Genomic DNA, 13,171 nt, shown 5'->3' with positions numbered 1-13,171 from the left:
AATTAAGCCATCTCTGTTTTATTCAAAGCAATGAAAGGGTTTTAAGCAGAAGACTGAAATGATCTGACTTTCACTTTTAAAAGTTCACTTTGGTTACTATTGAGGGAGGGACTGACTGTAGGTGCACAGGAATCCAAGCAGGGAGGCTAGTCAGGAGGATACTACAAAGGTCCAGATGAGAGTCACTTGAGGCTTGGGTAGGGGAAGCAGAGATGTAGAGAAGTAGATGGATACAGCATTAGGTAGTATTACTAGAAAAGGGTTAATAATAAGGAAAAGGGAGTAGACCTCCAGTAGGCCTGAGGCCTGGGCCTGCAGAACAATGGCCTTCCAGAAAATGACCTTCACTTTATTCAGTCTTTGTTGCACCAATTATTTGCCCCTGTTAAGCAAGGACATCTGTAGCCAGAGACTCTAGAAAAAAATCAGGCAGGAGGCAAGGGCCAGAAAGAAATTTAACATCTTCATCTCCACGTTCCCAAGAGAAAGGCATATTTTAGCTTCTAAAACATGGCAGAAACCTTATTTTGTACAAGTGATTTATGCATAATTGTACATTAACATGAGTAATTCAGGGGGGTTTGGAAACCCATACCTCTGTCTCTATCTGGTAGCATGCTGTGTTATTTCTTGTTTCTGTAACCACTTCCCTGAATTTCTATATATTTTGCCATTGAAGAAACTCTGCATACCATAACTTTGTTTGTATCTGACTTTCAATCTCATCATTTCTTTTGGTCAGCCCTTAGGGGAGAGGATGTCTCCCTGATTTTCATCTTAAAGGTAGAGAAGACTAAGGATAATACAGATTTAAAGAGAAAAACTCAAGAATCTGTTAGGAACATGTTAGGTTTGAGATGACTATTAGACATTGAAGGGAAGAGGTCAAGTAGGTGGATATAAAAGCCTGGAGTTCTGATTTTGAGAGTCATCAGCATATGAAAGCTATAAAATAGATGAGATCACTTAAGAGAAGAATGTAGATTAGAGGACATAAATTGGTGTTCCATGGATGCATCTGCTGATCCACAGACATGTTTAATATTATTATTATTTTGGTCTCCACATATTTAAAAACTTGCACCAAAATTTAAAAATTAGTAAAGCTCACATTTTTAAAATAAATCTATATTCAAAGTTTCTCTTTAAAGAATTGGACAATCCAGGAACACTTGGCTTAATCTGTATAGCAGCTTCCTCATTTACATAAGGCATGAATTCTTTACCATAATGTCTTCTCAACACTGAAGCCAACTATCATTTTCCATTTACCAGTTTTTATATACTTTTTTTTTAAGATTTTTATTTATTTACTTAGCATGCATACTTGAGAGAGAGCACACACTTGGGAGAAAGTGCACCCATGGGGGCTTGATCCCAGGACCCTCCTCTCCACCCTGCCTGCCAGAGATCATGACCTGAGCCAAAGTCAGATGCTTAAATGATTGAGTCATCCAGGCACCCCATCACTATTCTTCTAATAGAAAGAAATATTTCTCAGGATCCATATCTCTATTAAAACTAGGAAAATAAAGATCATAGAGACCTTGTGTTTAAGGAAAAGGCCTATTTCTTTATGAAATTTAAGAATATCTCTTCCGTTCGAAAATGCAAACCATTACTCCATATCACTCATTTACATTTCCTGTCTGGAACTTTCAGACACATGAGTTTGCAGTCCCTGGGGCAGATACAGAAGAGACCATACTTGAGTCACTTCAGTATTTAGATGTACGGTAAAAGGGAAATCAGAAGAGGAAAAAGAGGAAAGAACAGTATGCTAGGAGACAAGAGAGTATGAAGTCACGAACACCAAGAAGAATATCTTATGTAGGAACCATGCAGATGCTTTTGAGAGCTAGAATAACACGAGTCCAAACAAGTGTCTTCTGGATTAGAAAACAAGAAAGCGGGCAGCCACAGTGGCGCAGCGGTTTAGCGCCGCCTGCAGCCCAGGGTGTGATCCTGGAGACACCGGATCGAGTCCCACGTCAGGCTCTCTGTATGGAGCCTGCTTCTCCCTCTGCCTGTGTCTCTGCCTCTCTCTCTCTCTCTGTGTCTCAATGAATACATAAATAAAATCTTTAAAAAATATATTAAAAAAAACAAGAAAGCTATCAACTTGATCAGTTTCAGTGACATGATATAGTAGGAAGTCAGATTAAAGTAGTTTGAAGAATAAGTGGAGAACAGAAACTTATACCCAAGTGAGCAGAAAAAAGAGAGAGAGCAGAAATCAATGAATAGAACACAAACATAATAAGAAGATCAACAAGGTGTGAAGTTCCTTCTTTGAAAAGACTAATAAAATTGATAGGTGCATAGAAGGAGTGATCAAGAAAAAAAAAGAGAAGCACAAATAAGTGATGTCAAGAATGAAAAGAGAGCCATCCCTACATACCCTTCAGAATGGGGGAAAACCTGTCTGAAGATATTATAAACAAGTTTATGCCCAGAATTTATTTTTTTTAAGATTTTATTTATTTATTCATGAGAATACACAGAGAAGAGAGAGAGAGGCAGAGACACAGGCAGAGGGAGAAGCAGGCTCCATGCAGGGAGCCTGACGTGGAACTCGATCCCAGGTCTCCAGGTCTCCCTGGTCTCCCTGGGCTGAAGTGGCGCTAAACCGCTGAGCCACCCGGGCTGCCCTATGCCCATAATTTAAAAATTTGAAAGCAGCTTTAGATAAAAAATATAACTTCTCAAAATAGACATGAAGATGGGGCGCCTGGCTGGCTCAGCTGGAAGAGCATGCCACTCTTGATCTTGGGGTCAGGAATTTTTTAAAGATTTTATTTCTTAATTTATGAGAGACAGAGAGAGAGAGAGAGAGAGTCAGAGACACAGGCAGAGAGAGAGAAGCAGGATCCATGCAGGGAGCCCAATGTGAGACTCGATCCTGGGACTCCAGGATCACGCCTTGGGCATGAAGGCAGGCGCTAAACCGCTGAGCCACCCAGGGATCCCCATTGGGGTCAGGAATTTGAGCTCCACACTGGGTATAGAGATTATCTACTTATAACTAAACAATTTTTTAAAAGGCCTGAAGAAATATGAAATTTGAATAGCTCCAAAACTATTAAAGAAATTATATCCATAATTCAAACACTACCCTAAAAAAAAAAACACTCCAGATGACTTTACCAGTAGATTCTAATCAAGTATTTAAGAAAAGAAGAATGGCAATCTTATACAAACTCTTCCAGAGAATGCAAAAATAAGGAAAGTCTTAACCTGTTGTATGAGACCAGCATGACTTTTTATCAAAATTGGACAGGGTCATTTCTAGAAAAGAAAATTATAAACCAGTATCACTCATGAACATAGTTTTTTAAAAATTCTGTAAAAAGCATTAGCAAAATGAATTCAGTGACGTATAAAAAGAATAAGACATCATGACCAAGTTGAATTTACTCCAGAAATTAAAAAATCAATGTATTTCACTACCACCACAGAATAAAGAAGAAAAACTACAGGGACGCCTGGGTGGCTCAGTGGTTGAGCATCTGCCTTTGGCTCAGGGCATGATCCCGCAGTCCCAGGATCAAGTCCTGTATTGGGCTCCCTTAAGAGAGCCTCTTATGTCTCTGCCTCTCTCTCTGCATCTCTCATGAATAAATAAAATCTTAAAAAAAAAAAAAAAGAAAAAAACCCACATAGTCATCTCAAGAAATACAGAAAAAGGGCGCTAGGGTGGCTCAGTTGGTTAAGTGTCAGACTCTTGATTTCAGCTCAGGTCATGATCTCATGGTAGTAAGAGTGAGCCTCCCATCAGTCTCTGCACTGAGCCAGGTGCCTGTTTGAGGATGCTTTCTCTCTCTCTCCCTCTGCCCCTCTCCCACCTCAAAAAAAATGTTTTAAAAATAATTTAAAAAGAAACGCAGAGAAAAAAGAAAGAAAGAAAACACAGAAAAAGCCTTGGTAAAATTCAACAACTATTCATAAACAAACAAAAAAAAAACCCTCTTAACAAATCAAGAATAGAATTTAATGTACTTAATCTGGTAAAGGGATCTGCAAACAAACCTATGGCAGATATCGTACTCAATATGAAAATGTTGAAAGCTATCATTTTGAGATAGGGAATGAGCCAAGGATGCCTACTATTATCACTTCTACTAAGCACTACACTGTGATCCTAGTCACTACGGTAAGATAGGAAAAGAAACAAAAAGTGTAAGGACTGTAAATAAATAAAACTGTCATTTCTCAAATGATGTAATAGTGTACATGTACACAGAAACTCAAAAAACCTACAAGTATTTGAATTAATGAGGTTAGTAAAGTTCCTTAATATGAGAAACATATAAAAATCAACTGCATTTCTTTATACCAGAAACACAAAAATTTTTTAAGATTTCATGTATAACAATTTTTTAAATCATAGAAAACTATAAATAGATTTTTAGGAGAAATTAAAGATCTATATAAATATTTAGACTAGAAACTCAATATTATAAGAAGTTAATTCCCCACAAATGGATGTATTGATGCAATACAATTTCAATCAAAATATCAAAAGTTGGGATCCCTAGGTGGCGCAGCGGTTTGGCGCCTGCCTTTGGCCTAGGGCGCGATCCTGGAGACCCAGGATCGAATCCCACATCGGGCTCCCGGTGCATGGAGCCTGCTTCTCCCTCTGCCTGTGTCTCTGCCTCTCTCTCTGTGACTATCATAAATAAAAAAAAAAAAAAAAAAAAATTAAAAAAAAAAAAAAATATCAAAAGTTGGGGACGCCTGAGTGGCTCAGCTGTTGGGCGCCTGCCTTTAGCCCGCAGTGTGATCCTGGAGTCCCAGGATCGAGTCCCACATCAAGCTCCCAGCATGGAGCCTGCTTCTCTCTCTGCCTGTGTCTCTGCTTCTCTCTCTCTGTGTCTCTCATGAATAAATAAACAAAATCTTAAAAAAAATATCAAAAAATTTTTTGTAGAACCTGAAAAGCAAAAATAAATAAGAAAATGTCAAGGACCAAGACTAAGATATTCTGGAAAAAGAATAAGATGGCAAGTCTTGCTGTCCCAGATATCGGGAGTCAAGATAAAACAACACTAAGATATTTTGTGATGATAGGTGCAAGAATAGAAAAGAATAGATCACTAGAGAGCCCAGAAACAGATCTACTCTTATACAGACACTTGTTTTTGTGGTGAAGTGGCATGGCTGAGCAGTGAGGAAATGTTTACCTTTTCAAGGTAAACCTAGTTGTACTAGGTTGTCCTAGTTGTACTAACATTTAACTCACAAAGGATTCATACCCAGAATATATAAAGAACTCCTATAAATCGGTAAAAAAAAGACAATTCAAAGAAAAAGGGACAAGACACTTGAACAGATACTCCATAAAAGAAGATATCTAAATGATCCATAAAATGTAAAAAAGATGCTCAATCAAAAAATAAAATAAACAAATAAAAACTTTTTAGCACAGTGAAGAAAACAATCAACAAAACTAAAAGACAACCTACTGAATGGCAGAAGATATTTGAAAAGGGTTAGTATCCTAAATATATAAAGAACCCTTAACTCTTAACTGTAGAGAACCAGATGGTTACGAGGGGAGAGGTGGGTTGAATGAGTTAAAGAGGTGATAGGGATTAACAAGCACATTTGTGATGAGCACCGGGTGTTAAATGGAAGTGTTATTAAAGCACTGCATTGCACTCCTGAAACTAATATTATACTGTATGTTAACTAACTGGAATCTAAATAAAAACTTCCAAAAAAAATTTTTTTTTAATGCAAAATGGTAGGGATGCCTGGGTGGCTCAGCAGTTGAGCATCTGCCTTCTGCTCAGGGCGTGATCCCGGACTCCCAGGATCAGGTCCCACATTGGGCTCCTTGTGTGGAGCCTGCTTCTCCCTCTGCCTGTGTCTCTGCCTCTCTCTCTGTCTGTCATAAATAAACAAACAAAATCTTTTAAAAAATGCAAGATGGTATAACTAAATATATTGGATTAAAAAATTTTTTTGAAAAGATACTTAATCTCATTAGTAATCAGGATATGAAAATTAAACCACAATGAGGGACATCTAGGTGGCTTAGCATTTGCCTAAGCATCTGCCTCTGGCTCAGGGTGTGATCCTGGGGTCCTGGGATCGAGTCCTGTATCAGGCTCCCCACAGGGAGCTGGCTTCTCCCTGTCTATGTCTCTGCCTCTCTCTCTCTCTGTGTCTTTCAAGAATAAATAAATAGAATCTTTAAAAAAATAAAATCACAATGAAATATTACTACATACTCATGGGAATGGTTGGTATTTAAAAACTGACATTACAAAAAATACATAAAAATTAAAAATAAATAAAAATCTGACAGTATCAAATATTGACAAGATATATGACAAAGACAATTTTCATATAGTCTTGGTGAGAGGTTAAATCAGTAGAACCACTTCTGAAAACAACTGGAACAATGGTTATACTCATACAATACTAATTGGAGGGTACACTAGTGAAAACCACCTTGGCAAACAGCTTGGCATTATCCATATACACACAATTCTATGATCCAGGACTCCACTCATAGATGCATATGCCAAATAATAATGAGTGCATATGTTCACTGCAACATTCTTTGTAAGTGCCCCAAACCACAAACAACCCAAATATCAATCAATATTAGAATGGATGAATAAATCATGATATTTTTATACAATGGATTACTATATGCAAAAAATCACAGTTACACACACCATAGGCAAATCTCACAAACATAATGTTGAGCAAAAGAAGACAGAGACAAAATAAGTCGACCATTTCACATATATTAAATTTTAAAAGCCAGCAAATCCAAATTACAGTACTTAGGGATGCATGCTTAAGTAATAAAAGTATAAATAAAAACAAGAATGTGAATACTATGAAATCAGTTTAATGATAACCCTTTGGGGGACAATGATTATAAGGGCTTATAAGGGGAGCTCCTGGGGTACTAGCAATCTTTCATTTACTGACCTAGTTTCTAGTTACACAGCTGTTCTCTTCAGATAAATCATTTAGCTATTTTTGTTTCATGCACTTTTCTTGATGTGTCTTATTTCACCAAAAAAAGGTTAAAAAAAAAAGACTTAAGGGGCAAGTTAAACAGATTAGATAAAACTAAATAAAGAAAAAGGGGACTGTAAAAGAGACCTAAAGAAACTGTGGAGAATGAATGCAGGGAGACACCAATATGTTAAATATAAAAGAGAGGGGTGCCTAGGTGGGGCAGTTGGTTAGGTGTCTGAATCTTGATTTTGGCTCAGGTCATGATCTCAGGGCTGTGAGATGGAGTCCTGCATCAGCTCCTTGCTCAGTGGGGAGTCTATTTCTCCCTCTCCCTCTGCCCCTCCCATCTCTAAAAGAAAAAAAGAAAAGAAATGGAAGAATGGAGAGAAAAAGGAATGGATGATTTTTTTTCCTAAAGCTTTTCTGTGGCTGCAATCAGGGAAAAGGAATCATACCTGAAGGAGATGTGGCCTCCAGCAAGAGTTCAATATTTACCCAAAGCCAAAATGAAGTAGGTTTTGGGATTATTTGTCACTTTAACTTATCCATGTCTCTGCTACAGTAATTAAACAATGCTATCACTAACTAGTCACTTCAGACTACCCTGTTGCTGCACTTATACTTTATTTAGTTAGAAAATGGCAAAAGTGAACTCTCTTCATCTACTAAAGCTATTTAGCAATGGCTCCTTCTATTATTGTTGGTGTAAATCTTTCTAAAATGATTTAATTTTTTATACAGAATATAGCAGAAGTGTCTAATCCTTTCCTGATTGCCCATGGTTATTGGTAGAAACAACTACTATTACTGCGGATACAATGTACCCTCCAGTAGCCAACGTATGAGGTCTTGTGTGACTACTAAACCTTGCCCATGCTGTCACATGTTCCTTGGTCATCACCACACTGGCACAGGCTAGGCCTCCTACCATGCTGTGATCTGATTTTCCAGCAGTATTCTGCTTAGTCTCTTCTGATTCCATGTCTTGGCTCTAGGCCAAATCCTAGATATCCAGAAGACATACATCAGAGAATCCTGGCAAGGCATTCTACTGAATCAGTAAGAAATGATAACTATAATTTATTTCTTTTATACTATCTTCTGTTTCAAGGAGATTAAAGTTCACTCTGTGAATCAGAATGACAGAGGAAGAATAGATGCACCATAGGCTCCTCCTCACTACGATGTAACAACTCTCTCAAAGGAGAAGTTATTAGAAAAATTAACCAGATGTGGGGTGCCTAGGAGGCTCAGTCAGCTAAGTGCTGGACCCTTGATTTTGGCTTAGATCATGATCTCAGGTTTGCGAGACTAAATCCCATGTTGAGCTTCATGTACTTGTCACAGAGTCTGCTTGGAATCTCCTACTCCCTCTCCTTCTGCCCCTCCCCCTGTTCACAGCTAGCTAGCTAGCTAGCTAGCTAGCTAGCTAGCTAGCTAGCTAAATAAATAAATAAATAAATAAATAAATAAATAAATAAATAAATAAATATCTTAAGATGCCTGAGTGGCTCAGCAGTTGAGTGTTTGCCTTCAGCTCAGGGCGTGATCCTGGAGTCCCAGGGATCAGGCCCCAAATAATATCTTTAAAAATAAACAAACAAATAAATAAACATCTTAAGAAAGAACAAAGGAGGGTAGCCCAGGTGGCTCAGTGGTTTAGCGCCTGCCTTCAGCCCAGAGTGTGATCCTGGAGACCTGGGATCGAGTCCCATGTCGGGCTTCCGGCATGGAGCCTGCTTCTCCCTCTGCCTGTGTCTCTGCCTCTCTCTGTCTCTCTCTGTGTGTCTCATGAATAAATAAATAAAATAAAATAAAAAAAGAACAAAGGACAGATTAACCACATGGTTAAGAAAGACCTGGGCTCAAGTGGTTACCTTTTTAAGTAAAGTGTAAAGCAAAGATAATAATAGTTCTTCCTAAAAAATAAAAAAAATAAATAATAATAGTTCTTCCTACATTGGATTACTGTAGAAATTAAACAAGATGATACAAGTAAACAGTATTTCAAATTTTAACTGTTATCTCTTAAAATGTTACTTTGTGTAATAATTCCCATTTAAGGGATCCCTGGGTGGCGCAGCGGTTTGGCGCCTGCCTTTGGCCCAGGGCGCGATCCTGGAGACCTAGGATCGAATCCCACATCGGGCTCCCAGTGCATGGAGCCTGCTTCTCCCTCTGCCTATGTCTCTGCCTCTCTCTCTCTCTCTCTCTCTATGTGACTATCATAAATAAATAAAAATTTAAAAAAAAAAATAATTCCCATTTAAGGAGACTTCCTTAACTAACTTCTATTTCTATCTGAACTAACTACTACTTCATGGTATCCTTATGAAAATACTATTAAAAATATTAATAGTAAAAAAATATTAATAGTAGCTAATATTTAATGAGCACTTACTATATGTGAAAATCATCATGAACCCTTTATAGGGCTTGTCCATTTGAATCCTTTGAAAAGCCCTGGGAGGGAGAGACCATTACATCCCTATTGGACACAAATTCACTGAGACTGAGAGGGTAAGTAGGTTGTCCAAGTTCAAAGAATGATAAGTGGTCAAAATGGAATTTGTACGGATCTGTGCCACTCTAGAACTCATGATCATAAGCTCTCCCCTGTCCTGAGAAGAGAAGCAGCTTCTCCTTCTGCCAAATTCTATTTGTGAGCTAGTTGAGAACAAGCTAATTCTCCTTTAATCTTATTCTCTACTTGACTATTCAAGGTCCCAACTTAGAAAAGCAGAAAAGATTTACACATTTTATTTTTGCTTTTTAACTTACCCACTCACAGTCGATTCCAAGTACTGGAAAATCTTCTAACTCACTCCTAAGCAAGGGCTCGATTTGATCCCACTCGGCCTCCTGAGACACAGTCACCACCTTTGCTCCGAGGATCCTCTCCTCCCATGAGGCTCTGGGGGCACTGGGGCGCAGCTGGTCCTCCTCTGGAGGGGGCAGCTGTCTCCCACCGGGTGCTTGCTGCTGCCAAAGCCACTGCTGCCCAGCGTCAAGGCTCGCTTTATTCCTCCGCCGCCGCTGGATGCCTTTCCATAGGACAAACCCCCCCACGGCCACACCGACGAGGGTGGTCATTGTCAAAGCCATTAAGTATCTAGACATCTTCAACATTTTTTGTGCTGTTTAGGAAAGCATATCACTAATCCCACAATCTGCAAAACAAGTGGCAACAATATATTTACATATAGAATTCAAACCCAGATGGAAACATGTTTTCCTCTAAAAAGTGCTCCACTCATAATCTACCAGTCCACAAACTAAGACAAAATGCTACAGATTTCCACAGAGAGGGATATTTATTTTCCTCACTTTTGTACATTCTGTACTCCATCTCTATCTTCATTCTCACCCGAGAAAACCCCTCTACCCTCTACTAGCTGCCCAGCGCTCACTTAATCATGGGATAACAGAGTGTCTGAACATATACACACTTGCACAGAATTTGAAAAATCAAAATGAATTATAATCCTCTTACCCTTAGGTGACCACTGTGTGATCAGTTTGATGTTCATTTAGTTTATACAATTAAAAAAAATAAGAATGGTAGATTGATTTAGTCAGGGAAACCCCACAAAATAGTCTTTCTTCCATTTTTCTTATCACATGTGATTTTCTCCACCATCTATCTTTTGTTTTCCTATTTTTGACAGAGAAATGGTTATATAGTACTATTTCTGTACTACTTAACTAACAACAGAAAAATGTATAATAATAAATGGGAAGCAGCCCTTGGCCTCAGTCATAGAGAGCAATCATGGGACAAACACCATTTAACACAAGGTGATTGATATTGTTTGGGAAGCAGTCAGATAACTCCATTATTCAACAAAAGTCAGATATCTAAATTTTATGTGAAATGTCACTATTTTTAAGTGTCAGCAACAAATCTACAGTTTTTTGTTTTTTTTTTTTTCCAAATCTACAGTTTTTAAAACATTGTGCCAGCCAAACAAAAACACTCTGGGCTCTGTGCCACCCATCTGTGGGCACTGGCCTAAAATCTATAATGCCCAAAGAAACAGTGATCTGCTAGACTGTGCCTACACTTCTATAGAGCTGAGAGTTTCCTATTGAATGTGTACTATTTTTATCATTTTTCAAAATTTCAAAGTAACAATTATTTTTTAAATCATTTAATATTTACAACAACCCTGGCCTATAATCATGCCTACAGAGATATTTGGCACTGGAGATGAAAAATAAAATCACAATTATTACACTGCTAATGAAAACAATAAAATGGCTGTGTTGTTTTAAAAATATATAAGTAACTGCAGAAACTGTGCTAAGTACTCATGTGTACTTTCTCCAGTACTTTTACTGAAGGCTTAATGAGATTAAAGAATCTGGGGATGCCTGGGTGGCTCAGCAGTTGAGCGTCTGCCTTTGGCTCAGGGCGTGATCCCAGAGTTCTGATCGAGTCCTACATCAGGTTCCCTGGGAGGAGTCTGCTTCTCCCTTTGCCTGCGTATCTCTGCCTTCTCTCTGTGTCTCTCATGAATAAGTAAATAAATTTTTTTTAAAAAGTATCTGCACAAATTTCTTTTTTTTTTTAAAAGATTTTATTTATTTATTCATAGAGATGCAGAGAGAGAGAGGCAGAGACACAGGCAGAGAGCCCGACATGGGACTAGATCCAGGATCTCCAGGATCATGCCCTGGGCTGCAGGTGGCGCTAAACTGCTGCGCCACCGGGGCTACCCTGTGCACAAATTTCTAATTAAAATAATGAGAAGGTGCTTAAAAAAAAAAAGAACACCAGGCCACCTGGGTAGCTCAGCCAGCTAAGCATATGCCTTCGGCTTGGGTCATGATCCCAGGGCCCTGGAATCAAGCCCTGCATCAGGCTCCCTGCTCAGCGGGGAGTCTGCTTCTCCCTCTCTCTCTGCCCCCCTTGCTTGTGCTTATGTGCTCTCTCTTAAAACAAACAAACAAACAAACAAACACAAAACCCTCCCTTTCCCATTGGAAACAATACAAAGCGGTGGGGGGGGGGGGGCGGAGGGAGACACAAAAAAGACAAAAGTATAATATAGAGTTAAACTCAAAAAAGAAAAGGAAATCATTAGGTGCCAGAAATGGAAGCAGGGAACCCACAATGTGTGGGAGATATAGCTGGGCAGAGACCAGAACTCATACTAGCCCCAATGCTGGGGTATATTGCCAGCCCATGACCAGAAGTCTAGGCCACAAGCCCAGGGCACAGCTGGGACCCAGGAGAGTGCTACCCTGTCTATGAACAGAAACCTGAAAGTGTTCACCCACTACTGTCCAGGCAAGCCACCTGCCCAAGGCTGAAAGTATGAGTGGAGGTCCTCATGGGAAGGCAGACTCTCAAGCCTGCATTGTGAAGAAGTACAGGGCCCAAGTTCACATTATCTTCACAAAAAACCCTAAGCCAAGTAACTAAAATGGTTAGACTTGGTGAATTCTGTTGGACTGTGTCTGTCTGTCCGTTTCAAACATGCAGGACTTCCACAGAAGATCAGTCCCTAGAGGAGCACTCATAAATGAATAAACACAAAACCAAAATCCAAAAATCCAAAAAGCCAATAAAAACAGTTCACAGAAGAACCAAACAAACAAACAAACAAAAAACCATATCTGAGATCTGAAAGGAACTTTAAAATAATAACACTCAGGGAAATTAAGGAAAATAAAATCTGAAACAGGAAGAGGAACAAACAAAAAGTAGCAATTCTAGAAATGAAAAATATTTGTTAAAATTTTTAAAAGTTCGATACTTAATAGAAAGGTTAAATCCTGGATCAGACAGAGAGAGGAGAGAGAGAGTTAGGGAATTGAAGATAAATCTGAAGAACTCACACAGAATGTAGCACAGAGAGAAAGATGTAGAAAACATAACAGAGACATGGAAGATAGGTTGAGAAACTCAACATCCATGTAATGAAGAGTTGGAAGATGGAGAACATGGATTTAGTATAGTTCTCTGAGTCCCAAGCTGGATAAATTAAATCTATCTACAAAAAAGACTTGTATAAGAATGTTTGTAATAGCCAAACCCCAGAAACAGTCCAGTTGGTATCCATACAATGAGATACTACTTAGCAAAAATAAAAAGAATTACTGATATATGCATGAATCTTAAATAATATTAGGCTGAATGAAAGAAGCCAAATACAAAAGAGATACTGTATGTTGTATT

The 13,171-nt window shown here is 38.6% G+C and overlaps 1 protein-coding gene across 2 annotated transcripts in view; it reads right to left on the bottom strand.

The window, feature by feature from the left end:
• The window catches only part of EXD2 (exonuclease 3'-5' domain containing 2), a 62,931-nt gene that overhangs the window by 37,826 nt on the left and 11,934 nt on the right, over positions 1 to 13,171 (bottom strand). The window contains exon 2 of one of the 2 annotated variants that reach the window (XM_072839060.1): positions 9,769 to 10,157. The exons of the other annotated variant lie outside the window; for it this stretch is intronic. Within the exon in view, the coding sequence (XP_072695161.1) occupies positions 9,769 to 10,116 (348 nt within the window). The 5' untranslated portion in view covers positions 10,117 to 10,157. The remainder of the gene's footprint in view (positions 1 to 9,768; positions 10,158 to 13,171) is intronic. 2 annotated transcript variants of the gene reach the window in all.

This window comes from Canis lupus, chromosome 9, assembly GCF_048164855.1.
Source record: "Canis lupus baileyi chromosome 9, mCanLup2.hap1, whole genome shotgun sequence".
Taxonomy (NCBI): domain Eukaryota; kingdom Metazoa; phylum Chordata; class Mammalia; order Carnivora; family Canidae; genus Canis; species Canis lupus.
This window is presented reverse-complemented; position numbering and strand designations above follow the sequence as displayed.